General features: G+C 56.5%; 3 protein-coding genes across 3 annotated transcripts; 1 reads left to right on the top strand and 2 right to left on the bottom strand.

Moving 5' to 3' along the window:
- Positions 1-990: 990 nt before the first annotated feature.
- Positions 991-8,506, bottom strand: THITE_2120130 (uncharacterized protein). The gene is made up of 2 exons (XM_003655841.1): positions 3,694-8,506; positions 991-3,583 (listed from the first exon to the last, which is right to left on the bottom strand). Exons 1-2 carry the CDS (start codon positions 8,424-8,426, stop codon positions 1,192-1,194), a joined length of 7,125 nt encoding a protein of 2,374 aa, XP_003655889.1. The 5' UTR covers positions 8,427-8,506; the 3' UTR covers positions 991-1,191.
- Positions 8,507-9,009: 503 nt separating this feature from the next.
- Positions 9,010-12,372, top strand: THITE_2120126 (uncharacterized protein). The gene is made up of 3 exons (XM_003655840.1): positions 9,010-9,637; positions 9,686-10,665; positions 10,726-12,372. Exons 1-3 carry the CDS (start codon positions 9,286-9,288, stop codon positions 11,986-11,988), a joined length of 2,595 nt encoding a protein of 864 aa, XP_003655888.1. The 5' UTR covers positions 9,010-9,285; the 3' UTR covers positions 11,989-12,372.
- Positions 12,373-12,625: 253 nt separating this feature from the next.
- Positions 12,626-13,712, bottom strand: THITE_2171059 (40S ribosomal protein S14). The gene is made up of 5 exons (XM_003655839.1): positions 13,548-13,712; positions 13,466-13,488; positions 13,377-13,408; positions 13,094-13,254; positions 12,626-13,022 (listed from the first exon to the last, which is right to left on the bottom strand). Exons 1-5 carry the CDS (start codon positions 13,630-13,632, stop codon positions 12,871-12,873), a joined length of 453 nt encoding a protein of 150 aa, XP_003655887.1. The 5' UTR covers positions 13,633-13,712; the 3' UTR covers positions 12,626-12,870.
- Positions 13,713-14,060: the final 348 nt, after the last annotated feature.

Raw genomic sequence — 14,060 nt, 5'->3', positions numbered from 1 at the left:
CCCGCAAATTACTAGTGTACACTAGGTACCACAGAGTCCGTTCCTCCGTTAGTGTGCCACACACAGAATACCCTACACTAGGTAGCTCCGTACATCACATCATCACAGATGGATCCAGTTGAAGATAGAAAGAAAGCCCACAAATGATGGCAAATCCCCCCGGAGAACCGCTCTCCGTGCTGGTGTTCTCTTGGTCAACGAAGTGGTCGGACCAGATGGAAGTCCTGAGAGTCAAGAGAGAAGTGAACAACGAGAGGACAATGGGACGAGAAAACAAGACCAGAGTTACCGTCGTCCCATAACTACTCCACTACATTGAAAATTGAAATGTATTCCGTACTCGGCGAGACCCGGCTCTCTGGTCAAATCTTCGGATATTTCCTCCTGCAAGAACGCCTTGGCATGCATCGTATGTAAATGGCCGACGCCAATTGCGAGGGAATGCATGGAAAACGAGATGGAAGCCGTTGCAGGGGGCCCTCCCTCCCCCCTTGACGGCCCCCACAAGACATCCCTCAGCCATGGTCCCAAACAGGAAACCGCCCGCACCTCGACGCATGAACGCATTGCGCGCATTAACTATCTTGGGATCACCGCAGCCCGACAGCTGAATCAGCCCCGACGGTCTTCTCTGCCTCGGCTCGGCTCCCAGCGCGTTGGTTGCTCCGTGCTTGATCGTCCTCGTCCCGCAAGACGCGCCCGTCGCCAGCCGACTCCGACTTCTCTGAAGGATTTGGCTGCGTGGCCAACACGAGCGAGCCCCAGCCAAAGTCACGTCGATTCACACTAACTATCTGCTTTCCATTACCGCGTGTTCCCATTCTCTAATAAGTCTCCCATAAAAGATACATACACACATATACACTCATACACACACACAAATGTTAGGGCATGCCCCTTCTGCAGTCCCTCCATAGAAAGCTTACCAAACTTGCCCAGCCACGCATGTAGAAAGAAGGCCTCGAGTGTCGCGACGTGTATAAAACTTCCCGTTGCTTCTTCTCCCCGGACCCAAACCAAGGCCACCAACCGGATTCCCGGACCGCTGATCAAACAGTCTGATGTTCCCGCACGCGACTCTCCCACTCGCTAAATGCTCGCTCACCATCCACATCCGCCCACCTCTGTGCCGGTGCGCCGTAGAAGCAACAAGCAGCACCACTCTCTTCCCAGGCCCCTCGCCGACGATGTCTATGCAAAATTGTCCTGCCTGTCGACCCAAATGTCCTCCAACTCGTTGAAGCTGGAGAAGTGAATCGGACGGTGCTGGTCGCTGTAGAACGGCATGGGAGTGTCCAGCTTCACATGGATTGGCTTCTTCTCCAGGCCGCCAAAGGCGCTGCCCATGAAGCTGTAATTCCACTTGCCGGTGTCAGGGACCAGGAAGAAGCCTTTGAACTTGTCGCTGAGCAGCAGCTGCCGCCTCTCGCCCATTGCTGTCGTGAAGCCCTGAGGCTGGTCGCTGCCCATGTCCTTGTTCTCTGCTCCCCATTTGAAGCCCTGCGGAGTGAGGGCCCACGCTGAGAGCGAGACGCTACCGGGAGTGAACGACACAGTTATCGTCAACGTCTTTTGTTCATCCCAGGAGCTGTGAGCGTCGACCAATCTGGCATGGTTCGTGACGTCCATCGCAGACATGTACGGGAGTTCGTTGCCGGACATGGTGTGGATGATGCCGAGGGGCTCCAGGTTCCTGAGCAGCTCGTGCTGGGGAAGCTGCTGCGGAAGCTGGACGTTGCGCAGCCCGCCAATCTGCGGTACCATGACAATGCATTTGATCTCCTTGACCTGGTCATTGTCGCCAGGCGACGATCCGTAGAGATAGCCAGCGACCTGCACCCGGAGGTCCGCGATCGTGATGAACTTCTTGAGAATGTTCTTCGGCATCACGTACGTGATCTCGTCCAGGTCGCTGTCCACCGGCGCCACATACATGTTGTTGGCTCGCGTGCGCAGGTTCGACGTGGCGATGGCCCGAGTGCGCCACTCCGTCTTGGAGGCAAACGTCTGCTGCTCGAACTGCGACGTTGTCGTGACGATGATCTCCTCTCCGTGAACATTCTGCGTTTTGGTCGTGACAGCAGTGAGCTGTTGCTGCGCTTGCTGCTGCTTCTCAATCTCGGCGGCCTGCTGTCTCTGCAACGAGGGTGCCGAGATCTCCATCCCCAAAATGATATCCCGGACTTCGCTGGTCGTCAGACTCGAGACATTCACGTTATTCTTCTTGCCGTAGTCATTGAGAATCAGGTCGCGCAGCTGCATTTCCACCTTGATCCAGTCCTCATCCGAGAGAGATGGCCAGATATGGTGGTCCTGGGTGATCACCGTCTTGTCTGGCCGGAGGATGAGCTTCGTCTTGTCTTGGTTGACGTGCAAGGCTCTGAGGATGAGGATCAGGCGGGAGAAGGCAGTGTACGACGAGATGCTCTTGAGCCACTCGTCGTAGAGGTTGAAAAGCACCATCTGGGGTTCCGTGGCACGCAGGATCATATCGCCCAACTTTTCCACCTTCATAGCAGCTTGGAAGGGCAGCTGCAGCTCCGACGCACGGATGGAGATGTTGGGGAAATCCAAGAGGTTGACTTCCAGAGGATCGAGCAGGCCTTTGCGCGTGACGATCAGCTGCTTCGGCTGCTCTTCGACAGGAAGCGACCTGATCAGGGCCGCAACTTCTTCGGCCGTCTTCCACTTTGCCAGTTGGCCTAGACGTTTCTGTCCAGCCCAGACACTGGTGTGGATGATCTTGAGGAACAGCTGGCCCGTGCGGGGGTTGAATATGAAGATGGCGCCATTGATCGGCTTCGTCGTTAGGTTGCCTTCAAATGTCTTGTGGATCGTGACCCGATAGACGTTGGTGTCGTCGATGAAGAGCTGTGTCTGGTTGCTGAACAACTCCGAGTAATTCTGGGAGTTCAGGAACTCTTGGTTGCTCTCGGATGCGTAGAGCTGCAGACCTTTGCGAATGCGCTCGCGCAACACGTAGAGCGCCGGGTTTGCCTTCATGATCTTGGCCATCGCCTGCTGGATGAGGGTCTTCAGCCCCGGGAAGTATTGCCCGTAAGCTGAGTAGAGGTTGTACGCCAGGTCAATACCGATCATCAGGCCCGTCGGGGACGGGTACAGGCTCATGCTGTCTGTCGTGTAGTCAAGGTACTTCGCCCTGACGTATCTCTCGATGTCGTGGGAGTCGTAGTCGCCGTAGCGAAGCTGCACGTCGATCCAGAACTTGCTCGTCGTGGTCGGCTCAATCACATCCTTGTTGTCGAAGAGGAGCGATGGCCGAGTGACGTTCCACTTGTGGCTTGCGAACAGCTGGATGTCTGCGCAAGAGCTGTTCATCTTGTAAGACTTCCTGGGGTGGATAGTCTCCTTCTGCACCGACTCGATGCTCAAAGCCTCCAGCTCCTGGTCGAAGACCTGGCAGAGATCCATGACAACAGACTCGTGAATCTTTTGCCACAAGTGAGCCCGGAAGATTTGGATGAGCGAGATCTTCAACGTCGGGATCTTTCCGTGGAGAAAGATACCAGTGAGATCCAGCTGCACTTGGAAACCGACATAAACGTTCGCTCTGTTGATAGTTCTGTTTTTTTACATGACAGATTAGCTGTGAACTATCGAATAAAGAAGGGAAACTGCGGAAGAGGGAGGGGGAACGGGGAGAGGCAGATGAGAAGATGAGGGGCTACTCACGGAGACCACCAGAGGGTGAAGCGTCGGTTGGGAATCTGATTCAGACCAGACCGCTGGGCGTTGGTCAACTTCTTGAACTGCATGGACTGCTCAAAGCCCGAGGCCCTCTCCCAAAACAGGCCTTCCCAGGACGGGAAACCGGTCGCCTTGAAGAGGGTGTGCTCTAGGATGGTCTCGACACCACCCAGGGCTTGGATGACATCGGTCCGGTAGGCATTGAGATTCCACAGCTTGCCGTCATGTCTCTGGCTTGTCCACCAGAACGGGTTGCTCTTCATGAGCTGGTAGATCTTGAACTCCGCCCGGGCGCGGAATCCCTTGTCGAAGCTGAGAGTGCTGCGGTCCTTTTGGAATAGCGTGTTGATGCGGGGCAATCCGCGATCCCAGCTATCCTCGAGATCCTCCAACGTCAGTCTCCTGTTCTGCTGGTTCGCCTCGAGGCGCTTCTGCGAATACTCCGTCCACACGCGCTGCGAATCGATGAACTCGGCCTCCCATGGAATGATATAACGGAAGATGTTCGGAATCAAGGTTTCTTCGTCGTGGGACATGCCCGCTCGGAAGTGGGTGATACCGACATCGGTCTGCTTGCACCAGCGTTTGTCACTTGCCGGAATCAAGATGTGAGAGCCCGAAATCATGCCGAGGCCGCCGAGTTCCTTGGGCGTGTAGAACACAGCGGGCGGGAAACGCGAGGGCATCTTGGAGTTGAGGCCAATCTTGACGCGAGTCTGAATCTTGGTCTCGCACTTGACAATCGTATCAAGCAGATTCACCGTCGAGACCGCCGCCTCGCGGTAGTACGTGAACAGGGCGATCAAGGCGGTGTTCCACTTGTTGGCGATCTTGGTGAAGGTTGTGGAGCCGGACGACATCAGAATCTGGCGGATGCGATTGTTGAACTTCTGGATGTCCTCTTCGGTCACCTGGAGGAAGGCGTGTGCCGTCCGTTCTTTCGTGGTGTTGTCCACCAGCGACCAGACGCTGTCCTTGACTGGGAACTCGTCATTCTGGTTACGAATCTTGGGCAGAATGCGCACTTCAAAGCCGCACATTGAGAACAGCAGGTTGGGGTTGTCCCTGCTGTACACGCTAGCGAACGTGTCGTCCCACTCAATCGTCGTCACCGACCTCGGAAGCCGGTTCTTGAGGTCCCAGAAAACGGCCCTCCCAAGATTCACATCGTGTCTCATCAGGCGCATGCGGGAATCCCTGGGCCAACACTTCTTGCTCTTGTAGCCGATCACGTTCTCAAAGTTAGGATCAGGCTGTTCCGTGAGGAAGCGTTGAATGAGGTCCCTAGACTCGTCGGCGGTGAAGCGCAGGAACACCCAGATCTTGTCGATGTACCTGGTGTAGAGCCTGATAGGATGTCTCGTTTCTGTCTCGCGGTCCTGGAACTGGAGGAAATCGTTGGGACTCTGGGGCGGCCCCGCAATCTCCGACGCACGCTGAGGGCCAAGAAGCAAGAGGTCGAGGATCAGGCCGTAGTACTGGAAGACGAATGCAGAGAACTGAAGCCCGCGGATCATGCCGTAGCTGTTGACGTGACTCATGTCTTTGTAAGTCAGTGTGACATTGTTCTTGGCAGTGATGTAGTCCGCCAAGTTGTGATCCATGATTAGGCGCAGGAGCGAGTTGAGCAGGGTCAGCTCGATCTTCTCGTAGACCTTCGACAGCTGCGTTTCGATCATGACGTTGCACTCCCCATTCGCTGTTTCCCAGACCCTGTCGAGGTTGTTGATGCCCTGACACCACTTGTAGACGAGAAGCGGCGGTACTTCGGAATCAGAAGGCTTGATCCAGGCAGGGAACAGGTGGCGCTGATCGGCTTGGTACCAGAGATACTGGTCGAGATAGGCATCGCTAATCTTCTCGATGGGCTCGATGTCATAAACGGGATTGATGGTGCTGTAGTTGTCGTTCATATCGATGCCGACCTCTTTGAACGCCCGCTGCGTCAGGAGGAAGCGCTTGATCCGCTCCAGGGTGGTCCCGGGGCTGTCGTATGCCTGCTCGATCAAAGCGAGCTCCTCCCGCTGGCTCTGGTTCAACCTGCCCTTGGTGGAGTAGGCCTCCCGCAAGCGCTCAAGCGCCAAGATCAAGATCTTCGTGTCATGCTTGTACGAGACGCTCGGGAAGGGGATGGGTGAAAACTTCCGAGACTCGAGCCAATGGACTGTTGTCGTGTAGATTGCGACAGCTTCCTCCGACGAGACGTACGGGCCGTCTTTCATGTGGTTGTGCTGTCTTTCCTGCTCGGCCTTGAGCCACAGGCGGGTCAAACGTCCGACGTTCTTCTTGGCCACAGTCTTGTCGACAGTGGCGCCCCTGCGGATGCGCTCTCGGTTGTAGTGGGCGACTGATATCCACCAGTCGGCTTTGGCCTTGACGTAACGCAGGATGATGTTCTCGATGGCGGCAGGCAAGCCCGGCACCTTCCAAGGAATGTTGCTCTTCCAACACCTCCAGGCCTCCGAGAGGTGCTGCAGCACCGTATTGACCTTGCTCTGCTTGATCCCCTCCGGCATCATGTCCATCAGGTCAGCCATGACCGAGGCGCGCAGCTCCAGATCGAAGTGCGATTCGACACGCTGCTTCGTCACGGTCTTGGCCACTCCCTTGCTGTGGCGACCCTCGAACTGACGCGAGAGAAGGTTTCCAAGCCAGCGCTCGAGCAGCGGGATGATGCCGCGCATGAAAAACAGCCAAACTCTCCATGCGGGCGCCCAGAAGCCACAGCCCGGCCCTTTGCCAACCGGGCCAGCGTTGAACCGGTAGTAGATCAAGTGCTTCAGATCTTTGCAAGAGCGAATCTGGTGCATCAGCTTGTACTTGTATCGGTACATGCCCGTCAGCTGCCCGACGTGGTTGAAGGCGTAAAGGATGCCATCAGCGAGTTGGAAAGCGTCGATGTTTCCAAGCCGGTACTGCACCTGAGCATCGACAATGAGCTTAGTCAGGCGTAGAATTTCTCGCATCAAGTGGAAGGCGTTTCCAAATCGGGACTTCTTCCGCTCCTTGGTCGTCAAGGTCTTGACGGGTTTGAGATTGAAGTTGTAGTCGAGATGAAGGTATGTGAGGTTCTTCCGGTGAATCAACAGGTTGAGCATGTTGAAGCCTTGGCGGCACACTTGGAGGCCAGCTTCGACCCAGTCAATCGTCGTCTGCTGGAAGAACTTCGTCTGCTTCAGAGTCTTGAGCAGGTTCTGCTTCTGCAGTGACTTGGGCCTCTTCTTGTGCAGTTCGTTGAGCACGTAGGTCTTGAGGAGCTTCTGGTAGGAGACCCGAACTTTGACCGGCTGCTTGGGCGGGCAGTGCTCGAGGTACCAGTGCTTGACAAGGGGCACGTCCTGAGCCCGCACCATGCGCCCTGACCGGCGGTCGAAGGGGTAGGGCGCCCACCACAGCTCAATCGCGGACGCTGTGTCTTCCGTGTATAGCTCCTCGTCCGCTAAGAAGGGTTCAACCGCAGCGGGGAGCTCAAACGCCTCCTCCTCCGGCTCCTCGATGTTGCCCTGGCCAAAAAGTTCATCTTCGTGGCTGACCGTGATGTTCTTCGGGGCAACAGCCCGCGAGGAGATGGGGTTGATGCTGCTGTCGAAATAAAAGGCAGGGAGATTGTGATCCTCCGTCCTGGAATACACAATCTGGGGATGAGAATGCCAGGAGAGATGCACGCTTCGCGGCAGCGCATTGTACAGGTATGGGTAGGAAACACGGCACTCGGTCCGGATGGGGGTGCGGAAAATGATGCGGTCCATCGCGTTGAACTCGCCGAAGTCCTCATCGTTGGGGTCGATGTCCTTGTAGAGCGGTTCGAAGCGAGGGCCGCCTGGCAACGCCACGTTCAGCGCCTTGGCGGTGAGGAAGCTCTTCAGCTCAAAGAGATAGAAGTAGTTCGGGTCCACGACATCGGACACCAACGGCAGACTCAGGCGGTACAAGCTTGCCATCTGCGGGAGCGTAAGGTTCCATCTCCTGTAGCTCGGCCCGTTCACGTGCGACGTGTCGAGAAGCGGCTGGTGGTCGTAGAACCATTCATAGACGGGGGCCTCTTCCTCCTCGTCGAGTTCCATCTGGATAGGCTCCAGCGGCTCAACATCCTCGATGTTCTCGGACCAGGACAGGGGCGGCTCCTCGTCGTCGAACGGCGGAAACCGCATGCGCTTGAACAGTCTCCGGTCGCTCTTCTCTTTCCGCATCGTGGTCCACATGGTTGCCCACTGCGCAAAGAAGACTGGCTCGATGACCCGGGGTATCTCGTTGACAAGGGTCAAGCAGCCATTGACGTGGTATAGCACCTTGACCTCCCTCGCGGATTCCCACGGCATCGGCATGTTCTCCAGCAGTTTCATTACTGCGTGCGGCATGAACTTCAGCGCACCCAGATAGCTGCGCTTGTCGCTGGTGTACTTCTTCTGCGAGACATCTCCGATATCCTTGACGATCTTGCGCAGGTGCTCCGGAGGCATGTCGGCCTTTTGCGTCTCCACGAAACCGCCCTTCCTCTTCTCGCCGAATCGGTTGCGCTGCATGCGGAGCCATTCTTTCTTCTTCTGCGCGAACTTGGCGATTTGCGGGTCGGTCGGTGGTAGGTAGCCTGGAGGAGGCGGCGCCGGGATCGCAGGAGGCGGAGGCAGTGAGGACGGAGGGCCCGGCGGCGGCGGGGTTGGCGGCGGCGGAGGAGGCCCCCAGCCAGGAGGAGGCGGCGGCGGCGGGAGTGAAGACATATCGAGATTGTTTGACAGCCCACGGCAGCGTCACCAGGAGACTTGGTGGCTCGACTTGTCGGGCGGGGCAAGTCGGTGCGGCTGCGCTCTCGCGCCGATGTCAATCAAAAGTTGCGTTGGAGAAAGCCTCCATAAAAAAGGAAATGAAAGCAGCGATCCCTTAACTATCAGAAGCGGGTATGTCGCGTTTGCGGCGTTGGCTTTGATAACGCCGGGAGTTTGCTGATGTTCGATACAAAAAATCTCGGAGCTCCCTCGCGAAGCTGGCGGCGCCAAGATGCTCACGCGCAGCATGTCAGAGCCCCGTTTACTGTGCCGCCCCGATAGTTAATCTCATACCGTAACATAGCGCAAAACTAGTACGTATGAATACGTATCGTAATTTCCACCGCCACATGTTAGTTCACCTGCCGTTCTCTCAGTGGCTGGTGCCGCCACCTGTTAACTTTACGTATTTTATGTAGATATTCCGTAGCGCTCCGTACTTCATGTGCTTCTCATATAGTCGCTTCTATTCTGATCACTTTCGTCAACAAAGGTGCATCCCCCGCTTACAGGTCTCTATCCTGAAAAACGCCATCTTGCCTGGAGTGGCGGCTTCTTTGATACTCACCAGCTGGCGTCACTGCGGTGGCAAGGGTCGACGGGTGGATGGATTGCCGCTTTCCCACTCGCCGCAAGTCGCTAAGCCCCGAATCGCCCCACCAAAAATCACCTTTCAGCGAAAATTTATTATTGAACCCCTCCATTCAGTTTTGCTCTGCAATCGCTGGCAAAGCACGACGCCGCTTCTGAATCGCCGAATCCCGCGAACAGCTCTCGACTCGGATTTGCGCCTGATTAGGTTCTGACATTCACCATGTCTCGGTTCTTCCGCGGCGGCGACGACAGCTCGACCGAGAGCAGCTCGGACGAGGAGGAACTGTACTCGACCTCCGAGGAGGAAGAGGAGGAGGAGCAGGAGGAGCAGGAGTCTTCCGAGGAGGAAGAGGAGGAGGAGGAGGAATCCAGCGATGATGAAGCCGGAGCGCAGAAAAAGGGCTTGTCCCGGTTCCTGGTCGATCAGGCATCATCCGAAAGTGAGGAGAGCGATGTCGAGGGCACGACCAAGGTCAAGAGTGCCAAGGACAAGCGCTTTGAAGAGCTCGAGGCCACCATCACTGCCATCCAGAATGGCCAGAAGATCAACGACTGGGGGTCGATCGCGAATGGTGTGTTTCCCGTTCACGGCGGCGGGGCACAGGGCTAACTTGACCTAGAATTCGACAAGCTCAACCGCCAGGTCGTGAAGCTTCAAGATGGCGGCAAGGCTCCGAAGTCGTACATCAAGTGCATCACTGAATTGGAAGACTTTCTGAATGAGACTCTGGCCAAGCAGAAGGTCACACCGAAGAAGATGAATGCCACAAACGCCCGCGGCCTCAATGCCGTCAAGCAACGCATCAAAAAGAACAACAAAGACTATCAGTCCCAGATCGATGCGTTCAGACAAGACCGCGATGCCTTCATGGAGTCGGACGAGGAGGAAGCCCCGCTGCCGAAACCCACCAAGGTCAAGTTCCAGGACAGTCTTGCTCCCGAAGAAGCGGCGGACGAAGAGGAGAAGGGATTTGCCAGAGTTGACAAGCGCGGCAAAGCCATTCCGTTTTCTCCCGAGAGCATTCAGAAGCACCTCCGTGCCATCCTCGAATCCAGAGGCCGGAAGAACACCGACCGTTTGGAGCAGATCAGGATCATGGAAGAGCTCAACAAGGTTGCCGAGACTCCTTACCTCAAAATCCGCGTGCTTCAGACTCTGGTTTCGGCTCGGTTTGATCTCGGCTCCGGCACAACTACCTCAATGCCTCTGGAGCACTGGAAGGCTGCGGAGAAGGAACTCAGGGCTCTCCTCGCGCTCCTCGAGACACACAAGGACCACGTTGTGATTGAGAACGCGGAGGAGTGGGACGATGATGAGAAAACCCCTGTTCTAGGGCCTGATGACAAGTACATCAAGGTTCCTGGCAGTGTTGTGTCCTACATCGAACGCCTGGACGACGAACTCACCCGCTCGTTGCAGAGCATCGACCCCCACACCTCGGAGTACATCGAGAGACTGACGGACGAGGCGTCCCTGTACAACATTATCCTGCAAGGTCTTCTTTACTACGAGACCATCCAGAAGGATGCTTCGCTCGAAGTTCCGCAAGAGAGCTTGAACCGGATTATCCAGCGTCGGCTGGATCACGTCTACTTCAAGGTGCGTCGGACAGAAAAAGCGCATCGTCCGCTTTCACGCGTCCTCGCTAACTAGTCTCAGCCCGCCCAGGTGGTGAAGATTCTGGAGGAAAACTCGTGGAAACAAGTCTCAAGCAGCATCGATTCCACGATCACACCCCGGAGCCTGGCCGGCGATGCGGCGAAGCTCGTCCACACTCTCTGCAGCTATCTCTTCGAGAACAGCGAGGGCATCATCCGCGCTCGTGCAATGCTCTGCCAGATCTACTTCTTGGCGTTGCATGACGAGTATTACAAGGCCCGCGACATGATGCTCACCTCGCACTTGCAGGAGAACATCGCCAACTTCGACATCGCCACCCAGATTCTCTACAACCGCACGCTTGTCCAGGTCGGCCTCTGCGCCTTCCGGAGGGGCCTGGTGTATGATGCTCAACATACGCTGCAAGATATCTGTGGCAGCGGGCGCCAAAAGGAGCTCCTCGCTCAAGGTGTGATGATCCAGCGGTACAGCCAAGTCACACCGGAGCAGGAGCGACTTGAGAAGCAACGGCAGCTCCCCTTCCACATGCACATCAACCTGGAGCTCCTCGAGTGCGTCTATCTGACGTGCAGCATGCTCCTCGAGATCCCGCTTCTGGCCCAAACTGGCTCTTCGCCGGACATCAAGAAGCGCGTCATCAGCAAGACGTACCGTCGCATGCTTGAGTATCACGAGCGGCAAATCTTCACGGGCCCGCCGGAGAACACTCGAGACCACGTCATGCAGGCATCCAAGGCTCTTGCGGCTGGTGAATGGAAGAAGGCTATTCAGTTCATCCACAGCATCAAGATTTGGGATCTCATGCCGAGTGCGGACGAGATCAAGGCGATGCTCGCCAAGCAGATCCAGGAGGAGGGTCTTCGGACATACCTTTTCACGTATGCTCCTTTCTATGACACCTTGGCCATCGAGACTTTGAGCAGCATGTTCGAGCTCGACCCAGCCAAGGTGGCTGCCGTGGTTAGCAAAATGATCAACCACGAGGAGCTCGCCGCCGCTCTTGATCAGGTCACCGAGACTGTCATCTTCCGCAAGGGTGTGGAGCTCAGCCGTCTCCAGAGTTTGGCGCTGGCCCTCTCGGACAAGGCCAGCGCGCTCATCGAGACAAACGAGCGCACTCTCGAGGTTAAGACGCAAGGGTCAGCAAACGCTTTCAGCAGGAAGGATGGAAGGCAGGGCGGTCAGAGGGGCGCTGGCCAACGGACTGGCAGGGGCGGCGCAAGGACTGGCGGTAACACTCAGCGGCAGGCCGGTGGCACGCAGTTCACGGGTGGTGCTCTGGGTGCTGCGGTTCGTGCTTAGGCTTGGGGCGATGGGGTTACATGACTCTCGTTTGATTTGGCATTGGGGCTGGGCATGTTACGTCCCAAAATTGGTCCTCGTTGTGCTGATGCTTTGCGCCACAGTAGACCAGGAAAGGCAGAGAAGAATGACATTTCATTTTCCCTTCCCTTTTCTTTTCGTTTGGGGTCCCCATTCGTCTGGTGGGCTGCTCTGTGTGGGGCTCCGAACACATGGGGAGATACAGCTGACAAGGTACGGCGAGATGGTGACTTGCCAACTTGAGCGTATCGAACAGCCACTGGCCGCAGCAAAAGTCCATTTGGTTCCTCACTGTAGCCGTCCTCGAGCACTTGGCTACCTATCCTCTAACAACTGGTGGGCTGCAAGTGCTCGTTCTCTCCCCCCCCCCTCCCCCCCCACCCCCCCCCCAACTCTCCCCCCCCCCCGACATTTTGACTATGCGAGGAAGGCCGGGTACTTGTGCCAAAGACAGCCGGGGTAAAGGTCGGGCCGTGAATATGGTGATTTGACTTGCTCATCAGTTGGCGGGATGCGTGCAATTCAGCGTTTGCGCCTATGTTTCTCGCGACCAGGACATACTGACATGACAGAAATCCAGGAGTCAGGGTGATGTTTGTTTCAAAAAAGAACCGATGAACCGATGACTCGGAGTCGCGGATGACCTAGACGCAAGGCAGCGTTGTTCCGGGCTACCTTTGTAGCTCCGTTTGATTCTCTATCTCATCTGCTGCAGGTGTGCCATTAAGCAACATGTGACAAGCGCCAGGATATGGAGACCAGGCAATCTCAAGCCGTTCCCCTCGTAGTTGTCAACGCCACAGCAAGAACCCAAGCGAGAACCGAATCCTCCCCAGAACGCCACGACCAGCCCCAAGATATTTAGAGACGGCGACCACGGCGACCGCCCTTGCGGCGAGTCGAGTCAGACGGGGTCGGGGTAACGTCCTCAATGCGGCCAATCTTCATGCCAGACCGGGCGAGAGCGCGGAGGGCGGACTGGGCGCCAGGACCAGGGGTCTTGGTGCCGTTACCTGCGAAGGCACAAGTGTCAGAAAAAAGCGCGCTCCAAGCGAAAGAGCAGGACCAGCAGTGCCAAACATACCACCAGTGGCACGGATCTTGATGTGGAGGGCAGTAATTCCGAGCTCCTTGCAGCGGGCCGCGACGTCCTGAGCAGCCAACATGGCGGCGTAGGGGGAAGACTCGTCGCGGTCGGCCTTGACCTTCATACCACCAGTAACACGGCAGATGGTTTCACGGCCGCTGGAATCACCCAGAGTGTTAGCCTGCGAACCATGCATCCTCTCTTGTGTCCGAGCGCAGAGTCGCGCATGGCTCCTCCTCTTCCTCCGTGTCCAGTAGCCGGTCTTCAGTGGCTTACGAACCTGAGATCGGTGACGTGAACGAAGGTGTCGTTCTTTTGGAATCGTTAGCAATTGGCTTAGATCAACCTCTGCCGGAGGAAACTGCTCACGAAGCTGGCGAAGATGCGGGCAACTAAAAGAAACGGCGTCAGCGCAGCTGTCGACGATACTCGGCGCGGGAAAGTCACCCACCGCCAAACACGAGCTCACCCTCCCGGACCTGGGGGCCCAGGGAGATGTTCTCCTGCGCAGGACGAGCGGCCTTCTTCGGGGGCATCTTGACTGTGATCCGTTGTTCGAGGGGCTTTTGCTGTTGGTTGCTCCTGCGAAATGGTCCGGTCGTCGGTTACTTTTGGAAATTTGGTGAGTGCGGTGAAGAATGCCCTATCAATTCTGGCGGTGAGGGGCTGCAGAAAGCGGGGCACATCTTTCTGGCTCGAAGCCCTAAGCGAGGACAGCCGTAACTTGGCCCCACTCAATTTCGCCCTTTTTTTCTGTTTCGCCCACCAGCGAATTTCTGCTCGAAACCTCGTGCGAACCGACAAGCAGCGAGAGCCTCAGCAACAGCGAGCGGTCGACCAACTCCTCAAGATGGCTTCTACGTATGCCTCACCCCAGATCGTTTTCATAAACTCATGAATGGTATCGTCGCGTGTCGCATGACGAGACTCTGCAGATTGGCGTGGTCCTCTCACTGGATGCTTT

The sequence above is a fragment of the Thermothielavioides terrestris genome, chromosome 4, assembly GCF_000226115.1.
Source record: "Thermothielavioides terrestris NRRL 8126 chromosome 4, complete sequence".
NCBI lineage: Eukaryota > Fungi > Ascomycota > Sordariomycetes > Sordariales > Chaetomiaceae > Thermothielavioides > Thermothielavioides terrestris.
The sequence above is the reverse complement of the archived record's forward strand: the minus strand, read 5'-3'. Positions and strand labels throughout refer to the sequence as shown.